Here is a 14,905-nt window from a genome sequence, read left to right as displayed (position 1 = left end):
GTGTGTGAGAGAGCGCGTGCGTATGTTGTGTGTGTGTGTGTGTGTGATATTGGAGGGAGACCAGGTCTGCATACGTATTTCCTGCCCTCTGACTCGTTGGAGATACCCCATAGATATCTTCCCAATTAAGGTTAAAAGCTTTCTCAAGTCCTCTGAGGCAAAGTGCTGGTCAAGTCCTCCAAGGAATTATGTGAAGAAGATTTGACAGGATCAGATTTAATGATCACCCGTAACTCAATTGGGCTTTTTTTTTGTATACCTAAAGGCTAAAATGATGAATTGCCTTCATCTGGTTGAGTTTGGTGCTCCAGGCAGAAGTGTGTCTCCACCTGGTCTCTCCTCCCGGGAGACGTCCGTCTGTCCTGTTCTCCGGGTTCCATCTGTCCTGTTCTCCGGGTTCCGTCTGGAGCCCCTGTGCTGGGGAGGGGCCTCGGGGGACCACGGTAACCGCTCTGCATTTAGACACCGTACCGTCGCCCCGCTCCGGAACGCAGCTCAGCGGGCCTCCTATCACACACCAGCACCTCCTCCTATCACACACCATCTCCTCCTATCACACACCATCTCTTCCTATTACACACCACCTCCTCCTATCACACACCACCACCTCCTATCACACATCATGTCCTCCTATCACACATCATGTCCTCCTATCACACACCACCACCTCCTATCACACACCAGCACCTCCTATCACACACCACCACCTCCTATCACACACCACCTCCTCCTATCACACACCACCTCCTCCTACTATCACACACCACCTCCTCCTACTATCACACACCACCTCCTCCTACTATCACACACCACCTCCTCCTACTATCACACACCACCACCTCCTCCTATCACACACCACCCCCTCCTATTACACACCACCACCTCCTATCACACACCACCACCTCCTATCACACACCACCTCCTCCTATCACACACCACCTCCTCCTATCACACACCACCCCCTCCTATCACACACCACCACCTCCTATCACACACCACCTCCTCCTATCACACACCACCTCCTCACCACCTCCTCCTATCACACACCACCTCCTCCTATCACACACCACCACCCCCTCCTATCACACACCACCACCTCCTATCACACACCACCACCTCCTCCTATCACACACCACCCCCTCCTATCACACACCACCTCCTCCTATCACACACCACCTCCTCCTATCACACACCACCACCTCCTATCACACACCACCCCCTCCCATCACACACCACCACCTCCTATCACACACCACCTCCTCCTATCACACACCACCACCTCCTCCTATCACACACCACCACCTCCTCCTATCACACACCACCACCTCCTCCTATCACACACCACCTCCTCCTCCTATCACACACCACCTCCTCCTATCACACACCACCTCCTCCTTTCACACACCACCTCCTCCTATCACACACCACCTCCTCCTATCACACACCACCACCTCCTATCACACACCACCACCTCCTATCACACACCACCTCCTCCTATCACACACCACCACCTCCTATCACACACCACCACCTCCTATCACACACCACCACCTCCTATCACACACCACCACCTCCTCCTCTCACACACCACCTCCTCCTATCACACACCACCACCTCCTATCACACACCACCACCTCCTATTACACACCACCACCTCCTCCTATCACACACCTCCTCCTCCTATCACACACCACCTCCTCCTATCACACACCACCTCCTCCTATCACACACCACCACCGTGTTCTCCATCACAACACTCTCAATCTAGCGTTGTTCATTTGTGCCCTTGCTTCTAAAGATGGGAAGAGCAGAGCAGTGGGAGTCCTCCAGGACCAGGCTTCTACCACGGTTCTACCTGCTAACACATGCTGGAGAAAGATGGATTTGATGGAAACTTGGAAGAGGTCCTGGATTGAATCTTCAGAGTCTGGACTTGACTCTGGGTTATTTATTCCTGGGATGGACTCAGGCTATTCCGCCCACATTGTTTGGCTTTGATCTTTCGGAGGAAGTTTCGGTACATTTCTAAACCTTTGCCATAGCGGCAGATCTGTGGGGGGCGCAGTGCGCTGTAGGCTGGTTGTCTTTGCTCCCACCGTGGGACCGAGCAGGCAGCTGAGCGAGCGCGTGGGCCTGCGGTCAGGGCTGTGTGCGCTCGTCCAGTAACTCAGTGCTCTTTCCTCCAGGTTGTTGTTCTGCTGTGCTGTTGTGAGGAGGAGCCCTGAGACGGAGCGCCCCGCCCCCCGGCCCTGTTCATGGCTGCCCGGCCGCCAGCCCTGCTGCAGCTGACCCTGGTCCTCCTCCTGGGCCTGGTCCTCCTCCTGGCCGCACCCCCCCCGGCCAACAGCGCCGCCGCCGCCGTCTACACCAACGCCTGGGCCGTCCAGATCCTGGGGGGGCCGCAGCAGGCCGACCGCATCGCCAGGAAGCACGGCTTCACCAACCACGGACACGTAGGCCTGGGGGGGGGGGGGGCTGTCTGTCTGTCTGTCTGTCTGTGGTGGGTTTGAGTCTGTAAGTACCTAAGTAAGTAAGTGGCCTTGAGAAGCGATGGTTCTGGAGCCTGGTGGCCCGTAGAACAGGAGCTGGTCTCTCGGTTCCTTAGCGTGAGGCGGGTTGACGTGCCAGTGCGCCCCCTGGACCTGACGCTGGTACAGGAGTCCCTGCGTGGCGCGCGCACGCCTGCGGGGGATGTTGCTAGGCGCCGTCCGAGGCCGCGTGGTCGTAATCGGGCCAGGCGATCATCGCCTCGCCGTCTCCACGGGGACACCCAGGGGGGCGGGGCTGGCCAGAGTGGCTCTATTTGAATCAGGATGAGGAACAGACAGCTATTCTGGGTTTTAGAGCAGCGCCGTTAGCCTGTTTGCATTAAACGAGGGAGCGTTTAGGGGGGAAAAAGTGAAGAGACCTCCTTTCACTCCTGCTATCTTTTTTTTTTTATGTCTGCAAATTTAATTTAGGCTAGCCTCCGTCCAGGGAGGGGTAACTGGCAAAGAGAGCGAGACCAAAAGAGTTCTGCAGCTCCCCACAGTCTGCGCTGGAGACTTCTCCCATCTGCCATGTCTGTTTGGCGGGAGATAGACGACACAAACCCACACAGAGCTTCTGCTTTACTCCTGATGGCCCACAGGACGCACTCAACACACACACACACACACACACACACCCTCTTCCCTCTGAAAAAAGGGTTCCAGAAAGCGCGTTTGCTAAATTAATTCAGGGCTGATCTGCTTTCTGCATTTCATCCACAATGGAGCCTCTATCGTGAGCCTCTTGCCGGATTGTATTTTTCAGCTGGTTCTTGTGCAGTGTGAGGCCGGTCAGGCTCAGTGTGAGGCCGGTCAGGCTCAGTGTGAGGCCGGTCAGGCTCAGTGTGAGGCCGGTCAGGCTCAGCAGTAGAGCACTATTGGACTGATTGTCCTCAGAGAAGCGCAGCTCATTGGAGGTGATTGAGGAGGTGATTGGAGGTGATTGGAGGTGATTGGAGGTGATTGGAGGTGATTGGAGGTGATTGAGGAGGTGATTGGAGGTGATTGGAGGTGATTAGGGGTGATTGGGGGTGATTGGAGGTGATTGAGGAGGTGATTAGAGGTGATTAGAGGTGATTAGAGGTGATTGAGGAGGTGATTGGAGGTGATTGAGGAGGTGATTGGAGGTGATTGAGGAGGTGATTGGAGTGTGAATGACTGTTGTTTGGCTTTTGTGAGAAGCAGGAGAGGGAACGGGCTAGAGAGATTCTAGGGCCCTTATTCATAATTAGGTCTTACAAGATGGTACATTTTTGCCTTAATTGGGCTAAATTGAATGCTCAGTGCTCTGCTCTTTGGCCAATTGCTAGTTCCTTGGCAAGAACGCTGGGAAAGAAATCCACAAACTCTCTGCTGCCCAGGTTTGATGTGTGTGTGTGGTGTGTGCTTGGTTTGGTGTGTGTTTGGGTTTGATGTGTGTGTGGTGTGTGCTTGGTTTGATGTGTGTGTGGTGTGTGCTTGGTTTTGGTGTGTGTTTGGGTTTGATGTGTGTGTGGTGTGTGCTTGGTTTTGGTGTGTGTTTGGGTTTGATGTGTGTGTGGTGTGTGCTTGGTTTTGGTGTGTGTTTGGGTTTGATGTGTGTGTGGCGTGTGCTTGGTTTGATGTGTGTGGGGTGTGTGTTTGGGTTTTATGTGTGTGTGGTGTGTGCTTGGTTTGATGTGTGTGTGGTAGGGATGGGCAAACTATCAAAATTTCTTTTTTGATAATTGAAAGAATTAACAATCAACTATTGATTAATTGATAAGCTTTTTCCATTAAAACAACGCCAAAGGCATAAATAACAAATAAAGCATGTTTCCTTGAAAATAGTTGTATTTCTTGTGTTCTGATAACGTTAGCCTACATTAGGCTGTCTACGCATGCTGACGCGATTGCACTCAAAACGACATTCAGTCCAATAACAATCCTCTTAAACAAGGCAGTGAGTAGCGTATTGTTTAACAACACATTTTACGTTAAATAAAAAAAAAATATAGCAAAAATAAGCTAATGTTACTCACCAGCAGTAACGTAAAAAAATGAAATAGGCCTACTCACACATAGGAGGATGACTGAAAACGTAAACGTTAGTGTCCTGAAGAGCGTCCAGCTTTAACTTAATCCAGTGAGAGCCTAGTAGGCCTACTGGTTCTTGTTCAGAAACAAGCCGCAGAAAACACTCGCTCTGAGGGGACCAAGGTTGCTGGGATGCAGAGGTAGGTTTGCGCTAATTTGGCCAACCTGGGAAACCTGCCTTCATTTAATTTCCACCAGTCAGTTGGGTCGCAGTTCAGGCTCACAGAAGGCTCCCTCAGAAAGTTGGGCTGTTCTGCTGCTGCTGGACTGGATAAATATTAATATGCATCAACTATACTGTTACTGAGGGAACCTGTTGCATCATCGCGTAGCCTACTAATTCAACAAATACATTTCTCACACAGAACGTTGACAAACTAATTTCCACTGAATTTATTAATGATTATCGAGCACTTTTTTTTGTGATCGACCAAAATCCTTATCAATCAATTATCGATCTTCGATCATTGATGCCCATCCTTAGTGTGTGGTGTGTGCTTGGTTTGATGTGTGTGTGGTGTGTGCCTGGTTTGATGTGTGTGTGGTGTGTGCTTGGTTTGATGTGTGTGTGTGTGGTGTGTGCTAGGTTTGATGTGTGTGTGTGGTGTGTGCTTGGTTTGATGTGTGTGGTGTGTGTGCTTGGTTTGATGTGTGTGTGTGGTGTGTGCCTGGTTTGATGTGTGTGTGGTGTGTGTTTGGTTTGATGTGTGTGTGGTGTGTGCTTGGTTTGATGTGTGTGTGGTGTGTGCTTGGTTTGATGTGTGTGTGGTGTGTGCTTGGTTTGATGTGTGTGTGGTGTGTGCTTGGTTTGATGTGTGTGTGGTGTGTGCTTGGTTTGATGTGTGTGTGGTGTGTGCGTGGTTTGATGTGTGTGTGTGGTGTGCTTGGTTTGATGTGTGTGTGGTGTGTGCCTGGTTTGGTGTGTGTGTGTGTGGTGTGTGCTTGGTTTGTTTTTGTGATGAGGGACCTTTTCTCTTTCTCTTGTTGCTCTTTGGTCTCTCTTTCTCTCTCCTCCCTCTCTTCTTTCTCTCCCTCTCCTTCTCTCCCTCTCCTCTCTCTCTCTCTCTCTCCCCCATCCTCTCTCTCTCTCGCTCCCTCCTCTCTCTCCCTCCCTTCTCTCTGTCCCTCCCTCTCCTCTCTCCTTCCCTCCTCTCTCTCCCTCCCTCTTCTCTCTCCCTCCCTCCTCTCTCTCCCCCCCTCCTCTCTCCCTCCCTCCTCTCTCTCCCTCCCTCCTCTCTCTCCCTCCCTCCTCTCTCTCCCTCCCTCTTCTCTCTCCCTCCCTCTTCTCTCTCCTTCCCTCCTCTCTCTCCCTCCCTCCTCTCTCCCTCCCTCCTCTCTCTCCCTCCCTCCTCTCTCCCTCCCTCTTCTCTCTCCCTCCCTCTTCTCTCTCCTTCCCTCCTCTCTCTCCCTCCCTCCTCTCTCTCCCTCCCTCCCTCCTCTCTCTCGCTCCCTCCTCTCTCCCTCCCTCCTCTCTCGTTTTTTGTCCGGAAAAATCTGTTGAAGTCGGATTATATTAAAATCTCTCCAGTCCTAATGTCCGGACAAAATAATTCCCCCTAATTTTATTAGGCCTACAATAGGCTAAAATAAAATTTCCATATATTATGATTCCTTTTGAATATAAAAAAAACCAATAGGCCAATTCATTTTGTTCCGTTAATGTGTAGGCTATTGGCTAGTAGGCCTATGCGATGAAAAAACATCTGTAAGATAAACCTGCCTATAGGCTAGCGGGCCACCATAGATAAATCTGCCTATAGACTAGCGGGCCACCATAGATAAACCTGTCTATAGGCTAGCGGGCCACCATAGATAAACCCGTCTATAGGCTAGCGGGCCACCATAGATAAACCTGCCTATAGGCTAGCGGGCCACCATAGATAAACCTGTCTATAGGCTAGCGGGCCACCATAGATAAACCTGTCTATAGGCTAGCGGGCCACCATAGATAAACCTGCCTATAGGCTAGGCTGCCTATAGGCTAGCGGGCACATGTATTGTTGTGTTTCTTTATTTAGCCCAGCCCGCCTATCAGTTGTTTCTCAACAGTTATGTCATTCTCATCCTCATAGCCTACTGCGATGTCCGTGGTTATAATGACGCTGTTTTATTGATAAAAAGGGTAAGCTAAAACTGGAAAGAGAAATTAGTAAACACATATTAGGCTACTGTCGCGAATCCCAAACCAATTAGCCTGCATCCTCCAATCTGATTCATGCAATTGAAATAAGCATTCATGTTCTAGGCTACAGTCGCAATTCAAAGGTGACTATTTTTGTGGCTGTGCAATTACATAGCCTAGCGTATGGAATCATGACAGCCTATCACACATTTAATCATACGGATGCGAAATAAGACAATACATGGCATATATAAGCTACACAACGGCCAATCACCGTGACAAACACCTATAATAGACCTGATATTATATTATAATATAATGACCGGAATTTCTCCAGTTTGTCCGGAAAAGTGTAATCTTCCCGGACACATTGACCGGTACCGATTTTCTCTAACGGAAACCCTGAGCCGGCCACTGGGGCGGTCCCAGAGAGAACGGGGCGGAGCACTCTCCTCTCCTCTCCTCTCCTCTCCTCTCCTCTCCTCTCCTCTCCTCTCCTCTCCTCTCCTCTCCTCTCCTCTCCTCTCCTCTCCTCTCCTCTCCTCTCCTCTCCTCTCCTCTCCTCTCCTCTTGTCCTCTGCCCCCCCCCCCCATCCCAAGGCTCACTAATTGGAGGGGGATTGCAACTAATGATGGTTGAGCATGCTGCTAGTACCCTGGCTGCTAGTACACAGGCTGCTAGTACACTGACCGCTAGTACACAGGCCGCTAGTACACAGGCCGCTAGTACACAGGCCGCTAGTACACAGGCCTTCCACACTTCACTCACACGCCTCCTTTCACTGGATGACTTGTGCGACACTAGTACTCAGCATGTGTGACAAAATCTCTTTTGACTCGTCTGCCAGATGACATGACGTTTGATGTCGAGAGAGAGAGAGAGAGAGAGAGAGACCTTTTTGGTGTAGTTTAGAACATACAGGGTCTACTAACACCTGAGCTGCTGTTGCTGCCAGCGAATTAGGAGAGAAGCGCAGGTGGGAAAGCCAAGCCATGCCTGCGCCCCCGAGGGAGACCAGAAGAGCCGGCGCCCCCGAGGGAGACCAGAAGAGCCGGCGCCCCCGAGGGAGACCAGAAGAGCCGGCGCCCCCGAGGGAGACCAGAAGAGCCGGCGCCCCCGAGGGAGACCAGAAGAGCCGGCGCCCCCGAGGGAGACCAGAAGAGGCAAAAACAAGAGTAGCGCCACGCTGAGCGGAGTGGGCGGGAGAGACCTGTGAGGGAGGAGGAGAGAAGACAGAGGAGGAGGGAGGAGAGAAGACAGAGGAGGAGGGAGGAGGAGAGAAGACAGAGGAGGAGGGAGGAGGAGAGAAGACAGAGGAGGTGGAGGGAGGAGAGAAGACAGAGGAGGAGAGAAGACGGAGAAGGAGGAGGGAGGAGAGAAGACAGAGGAGGAGGAGAGAAGACATGGAGGAGGAGCGGAGGAGAGGAGACATGGAGGAGGACGTCTCAACGACCCGGGCGTGAGAGGCGGCGCGCTAGCGGCACCTGTTCAAACTGCAGTTTTTCGGTGCGGGGATTGAAGCGCTGCAGTCAGGGGAGTCAAATCCTGGGTCGGCTTCTTAAACGGAGGCAGGCGTCACGGTGATGAGCATCATCCCTGCGCCTCTGGTCTGCGGGTGGCCGGGGGGTGACCTGAGTCTACGTGGGGGGGTCAGACAGTCGGTCCTCAGCGTCAGCGCCTCTGCTGGTCAGACGCACTCCTGCATGATGGGGGAGTGTGTGAGGGTCAGAGCTCCTCACGGGCTACACACACGTGTGTGTGTGTGTGTGTGTGTGGGTGTGTGTGTGTGTGTGTGTGTGTGTGTGTGTGTGTTATTTATTTCTGTATTTATCTAATCTTTATTAGGGGAGCCCATTGAGACCAAGGTCTTGTTTTCAGCGGTGCCCTGGTTACAGAACAGAGCATACAGTACTGTATATATAAAACAACAAACATCAATGCAGAATAAATACAAAAACATCATACACATTAAAACTGATCAAACTAAACTGATAAATTAATAAAGCTGATAAAAGTGATGAAACATCACTTTTACATAAACATAAACAATAGTAGCAGTATTTAAAACATTTAAAAACATGAGACCTCAACCTCAGGTTCACTTACCATATTTTTGAAGGTTTCTTGAAACTCATTCCAGGCTCTAAGGGCACAATAACTAAAAGCAGTTTTTCTTAGTTGGATTCTGACTGGAGGAACCTTCTGACTGGAGGAACCTCCAGGAGTAACCGATCCTGGGACCTTGGGTAGCTTTGGTGAAATGTCTTTATAATCATCCAGGAGCAGATGCTGTGTCGACCAGGGATTGCCAACCTCCTGCTAGCTGATTACAATTAGGGGTGGAATCACCGGGTAACTCACCATACGATGACCTCACGATGACCCCCGATACCGATGACCTCACGATGACCCCCGATACCGATGACCTCACAATGACCCCACGATGACCCCCGATACCGATGGTATCACGATACATCAGCCATTCTGCCATAATCAATCCATTATCAGACAATTCCTCAACGATGCATCACGTTATCTAGATAAAAAAATATCACTATAAGGGTAAAACGCAGGAATGAGGTTTTATTTTCATTCACTGCAGCGTTGTGGTCGCTGGGTTGTGATGAACAATTCAACAAATGAATGGTAAAAGTGCTGCACTTTTCCTAATAATGGCCTCTCCTTCACCCACTCACACACATTCACCCACTCACACATTCACCCACTCACACACATTCACACACCAGTGGTGGCAGCTGCCGTGCACGGTGCCAGTCTGCCCATTGGGAACAATTTTGAGGTTCAGTTCAAGGACACTTCGACATGCGGACAGGAGGAGCCGAGATTTGAACCGCCAACCCTATCATTGATCATTGAACGAGGACATATTCCAATCAAATGAAGTGCCAAAAGGCCCAACTGCCCAGAGAGCAAGAGTTAGATGTTTAAAGGAAGGACTATAGATACAACTATGCCTCACCCCCCAAAAAATTATATTTATTTTTTATATTTTGCGATGTGTATCCACAGTTGTATCACAAGAGACCACGATGCGATAATCGCCATATCAATATTTTGTCCCACCTCTAATCCCATAATTCTTCAAAGAGCGGTAGCTAGAGAATTGCATACATTTTGTTTTTGCTACATTTAAAACCAGTCTGAGCTCTAGGAGTGATCACTGGGTCATTTAAACCAGTCAGCTCTAGGAGTGATCACTGGGTCATTTAAACCAGTCAGCTCTAGGAGTGATCACTGGGTCATTTAAACCAGTCAGCTCTAGGAGTGATTACTGGGTCATTTAAACCAGTCAGCTCTAGGAGTGATCACTGGGTCATTTAAACCAGTCAGCTCTAGGAGTGATCACTGGGTCATTTAAACCAGTCAGCTCTAGGAGTGATCACTGGGTCAGAAGCTGTCTGCTAAATACAGAACGCTCCTCCCAAAGCTGGAGCAGATGAATTAATTACTGTATCATCAGCATGTGTGTCCCTGTGGAACACCCTTGTGTGTGTGCGCGCGCGTTTGTGTGTGTGTGTGTGCGCGCGCGTGTGTGCGCATGTGTGTGTGCGCGTGTGTGCACGTACGTGCGAGTGTGTGTGTGCGCGTGTGTATCCATGTCTGCTCCTCTCTCTGAGTGGTATCTGTGGTATCTGAGCCTGTGTGTGGTATATGTGTGTGTGTGTGTGGTATATGTGTGTGTGTGTGTGTGGTATATGTGTGTGTGGTATCTGAGCCTGTGTGTGGTATCTGTATGTGTGGTATCTGAGCCTGTGTGTGGTATCTGAGCCTGTGTGTGGTATCTGTGTGTGTGTGTGTGTGGTATCTGTGTGTGTGGTATCTGTGTGTGTGTGGTATCTGTGTTGGAGTTCTGGCGTGATGTTGAGCCGTCATGGCGGCTTCCTGCTGAGAGCAGGCAGGTTGCTCGTTGGGTGTGAGGTAAGCAGACGCTGTGGGTTCAGAATGACTCACCCTGCTCAGAGAGGACTAATGTTACAGGCTCTCTCTCTCTCTCTCTCTCTCTCTCTCTCTCTCTCTCTCTCTCTCTCCCCCTCCCTCTCTCGCTCTCCATCTCTGTCTTTCTCCCTCTCTCTCTCCCTCTCTTTTCACACTCTCTCACACTTCTTCTCACTTTCTCTCTCTCTCTCACACTCACTCACTCACTCACACTCACTCTCACTCACTCACTCACTCACTCACTCACTCACTCACTCACTCACTCACTCACTCACTCACTCACTCCCCTGCCCACCCATCTTATCTGTGGACAGTAGGCAGACACACAGTGGTTGTGGTGATGTAGGGAGCTGTGATGTCACTGGCCTTTACTCACAGACCAGGCAGACAGGAAATCACTAGCTGAACACACACACACACACACACACACACACCGCCTCTCTGTGGCGCTAACACAGTTTGATCTGTTCTCACCTTGCTGAATTCGGGGGGGGAGAATGCATATCTCTCTATGAAGGAAAGAGAGACCGTGGGAGCGAGCGTTGTTTGTTATTGACACCAAGTGATACGACAACGGCTATATTCTGTTGCTTCACTCGCCCTTATTCTTTTATCATTCCACGATTCTCTCCATACCTCCCTCCTTCTCTTTCACCCTCGAGAGAGTGTGTGCGTGTGTGCGTGCGTGCGTGTGTGCGTTTGCGTAGTATTTCTGTGGGAGCGTAAGTGTTGGTTGAGCCCTCTCTCTCTCCTCCTGTGATTGGTTGAGCCCTCTCTCTCTCCTCCTGTGATTAGTTGAGCCCTCTCTCTCTCTCTCTCCTGTGTTTGGTTGAGCCCTCTCTCTCTCTCTCTCTCCTGTGTTTGGTTGAGCCCTCTCTCTCTCTCTCTCTCCTGTGATTGGTTGAGCCCTCTCTCTCTCTCTCCTGTGTTTGGTTGAGCCCTCTCTCTCTCTCTCTCCTGTGATTGGTTGAGCCCTCTCTCTCTCTCTCTCCTGTGTTTGGTTGAGCCCTCTCTCTCTCTCCTCCTGTGATTGGTTGAGCCCTCTCTCTCTCTCTCCTGTGTTTGGTTGAGCCCTCTCTTTCTCCTCCTGTGATTGGTTGAGCCCTCTCTCTCTCCTCCTGTCATTGGTTGAGCCCTCTCTCTCTCCTGTGTTTGGTTGAGCCCTCTCTCTCTCCTCCTGTGATTGGTTGAGCCCTCTCTCTCTCTCCTGTGTTTGGTTGAGCCCTCTCTCTCTCTTGTGATTGGTTGAGCCCTCTCTCTCCTGTGTTTGGTTGAGCCCTCTCTCTCCCTCCTCCTGTGATTGGTTGAACCCTCTCTCTCTCCCTCTCTCTCTCTCTCTCTCCTGTGTTTGGTTGAGCCCTCTCTCTCTCCTCCTGTGATTGGTTGAGCCCTCTCTCTCTCCTCCTGTGATTGGTTGAGCCCTCTCTCCTCCTGTGTTTGGTTGAGCCCTCTCTCTCTCTCTCTCTCCTCCTGTGATTGGTTGAGCCCTCTCTCTCTCTCTCCTCCTGTGATTGGTTGAGCCCTCTCTCTCTCTCCTCCTGTGATTGGTTGAGCCCTCTCTCTCTCCTCCTGTGATTGGTTGAGCCATCTCTCTCTCTCCTCCTGTGATTGGTTGAGCCCTCTCTCTCTCTCCTCCTGTGATTGGTTGAGCCCTCTCTCTCTCCTCCTGCTCAGCGCCCGTCTGCCACGCCGCTCCAGTGCCCCCCAGCGCCCGCTCTGCATCGGGTTGCCATGGAGAGCGGTTCCAGCGCAATCTTTTCAGAAGATTCCACTCAGCAGCCCCGGAGACAGGCGTGCTACAGGGCGTTATGGCGCGGGATGAACCAACAGTTGTCGCTGACCTCTGACCCAGAGGCAGGAAGTCTGGGCAGTGCGGGTATTGTGTTGCTCCTTATTGTGACTAAATTAAGTCAGGTTTAGTGTATTTATACTGTAGCACATATTCATAAGAGCAGACGTAGCACACAGCGCTTTACAGCATCAGAACAGATGAATCAGCTGCACAGCCCTCTGAGGAGACTAAGGACAAATACATGAGGCTCTCTGGGGGACTAGTTATTTTCTTAAAATAACTTCTTAGACTTCTTAAATAAAAATATCTTTTAAAAATATCTGAAATCCAAGCAGTCCAACGCCTGAGTGAGCATTAGCATGTTTATTGTGCGTCACCCGGGGCTTGAGAGGGAAGGTCATGCTCTGGTTGAGCCAAGTGAGAAGCTGCCACTTTGGGCTTGATCTAATAAAACTTCTTAAGTTCTACAAAAGAACACTCTTCAACTTTAAATCACACGGGGCATGTGGCAGCCTTCATGCATGTACTGTATGTATACGTATGTATGATCTATTGGCTTCATGCGTAACAAACTGGCCGGGGTTTGAAGTGTTTTTTTGGCTTGTCGTCTTTTTTGCAGAGTAACTGTGGTTGTGCTCAAACAGTGGCCAATCAATCAATTAGGCCAGATGTAGCCCTAGGCAGGGGTTGAGCGGGGTCTCTGATTGGTGGGGCTCATGCTGTTGCTCTATAGGATTGTGGATTTTTTGGGGGAGACGGGATGAGGACAGAATCCAAAATACTGTCACATTGTATTTGAGCCATGAAATTTCTTTTTTTCCACATTGGAGATTTTGCAGTGAATACAAGAGCATGGCTGGCTTCAGATGGCTCTAACTACAATTAGGACCAGGTTGACCTGATCTAGCATGTTGTACTAGACTACTACTAAGTACTAGAGGGTGACAAACTAGCATTTGAAAAATACAACCAAGAAATGATACCATGATAATTATTCTAGGATTCTCCCCTCAGGCATGAAGGCTCAGAGCCAAGCTAAGACACTATGGGGAAGTGTGCATGAGGAGGAAGAGAGACAGATCCATGCGTGTCAGCAGACCTGCCCGGTCACACAGCACCAGTATGCATTCACATGTCTATTCTGCATCACCCTGGGCATGAACTCTTGTGACCCTGAGGACCAGTCAGGATCTCTTTAGCTACCAGACAGGTGAGAAGCTGTTGAGCTACCAGACAGGTGAGAAGCTGTTTCACACTGTGACTCAAACAATCAGGGGCTAAAGGGGGGGTAAAGGTGTGAGTAACATGGAGGTTTCAGCAGTTTCCACTAAATGTTAAAGGCACCACAAGGGGTAAAAAAGTAAACCAAAGACTAAACAATAAAATCAAGGAACACACTCAACAAGTGGAGAACAAAAGACAAAGCTTAGAAACGTACAAACTTACACGATGGCACAGGAAACACCAGGGACAAAGCACAGGAAACACCAGGGACAACGCACAGGAAACACCAGGGACAACGCACAGGAAACACCAGGGACAACGCACAGCTACAGGAAACACCAGGGACGACGCACAGCTACAGGAAACACCAGGGACAACGCACAGCTACAGGAAACACTAGGGACAACGCACAGCTACAGGAAACACCAGGGACAACGCACATCTACAGCAAATAATGAACAAAGAACTGGCCTGGGGGAGACATGTAGGCTGTATACACACAGACTAACATGACAGGTGGAAGCCAATGTAACAATCAGTGGCACAGGAGTCGTCTCAATCAGAGTCAGTTTAGCCAGTTGTAGTCCTAGGGTCCACTATGGGGGGGTTGCCAACAATAACATCTGATTGGTGGAGACATTGCTGTTGCACTATAGGATTGTGGGTAGTATGTTTTTCCTGTATGAACAGCAGCAGTGTTAATTTTTACAGCAAATTATGATTTTGTTTTAGTCATAGTCTTTTGACTAAAATGCAATTTAGTTTTAGTCATATTTTAGTCATCTGACTTGTTTTAGTCTAGTTTTAGTTGACTAAATATCATTACGATTTTAGTCGACAAAATCTACCATAGATTTAGATGACTCAAATTTAACAGGCTTAGTTCAATCAATCAATCAAGTTGGATTTATATAGCGCCCTTCATGAAACCCAGAGCGCTTTACAGAGTCCAGTATTCATTCAGACAGTCATCCTGGTGGTGGTAAGCTACATCTGTAGCCACAGCTGCCCTGGGGCAGACTGACAGAAGCGTGGCTGCTTCTGTCAGACAGTTTCATAATGAAGCATTCCTCCCTCCCAGTCTGATGCTAACTGTGTTTGTGCCTGATATAGCAAGCTAACATTATCATGTCAGCACTAGTTGGCTAGTCAGGCTAGCTAACATCAGGCAAAGGCTAGCTTACGTCACACCGGAGAGGGGCTATGGCGGCGCCAGGTAGCTAACT

At 49.9% G+C, this 14,905-nt stretch overlaps 1 protein-coding gene across 1 annotated transcript in view; it reads left to right on the top strand.

Moving 5' to 3' along the window:
* Positions 1 to 14,905, top strand: part of furinb (furin (paired basic amino acid cleaving enzyme) b) — a gene marked incomplete at its 3' end in the record, with an annotated part of 304,944 nt that overhangs the window by 3,063 nt on the left and 286,976 nt on the right. Inside the window, exon 2 of the mRNA XM_084451106.1 lies at positions 2,187 to 2,453. Coding sequence (XP_084307232.1) covers positions 2,256 to 2,453 — 198 coding nt within the window. The 5' untranslated portion in view covers positions 2,187 to 2,255. The remainder of the gene's footprint in view (positions 1 to 2,186; positions 2,454 to 14,905) is intronic.

This window comes from Borostomias antarcticus (genome assembly GCF_949987555.1).
Source record: "Borostomias antarcticus genome assembly, chromosome: 16".
NCBI lineage: Eukaryota > Metazoa > Chordata > Actinopteri > Stomiiformes > Stomiidae > Borostomias > Borostomias antarcticus.
Note: the sequence above shows the minus strand (reverse complement) of the source record. Positions and strands in the feature narration are given on the sequence as shown.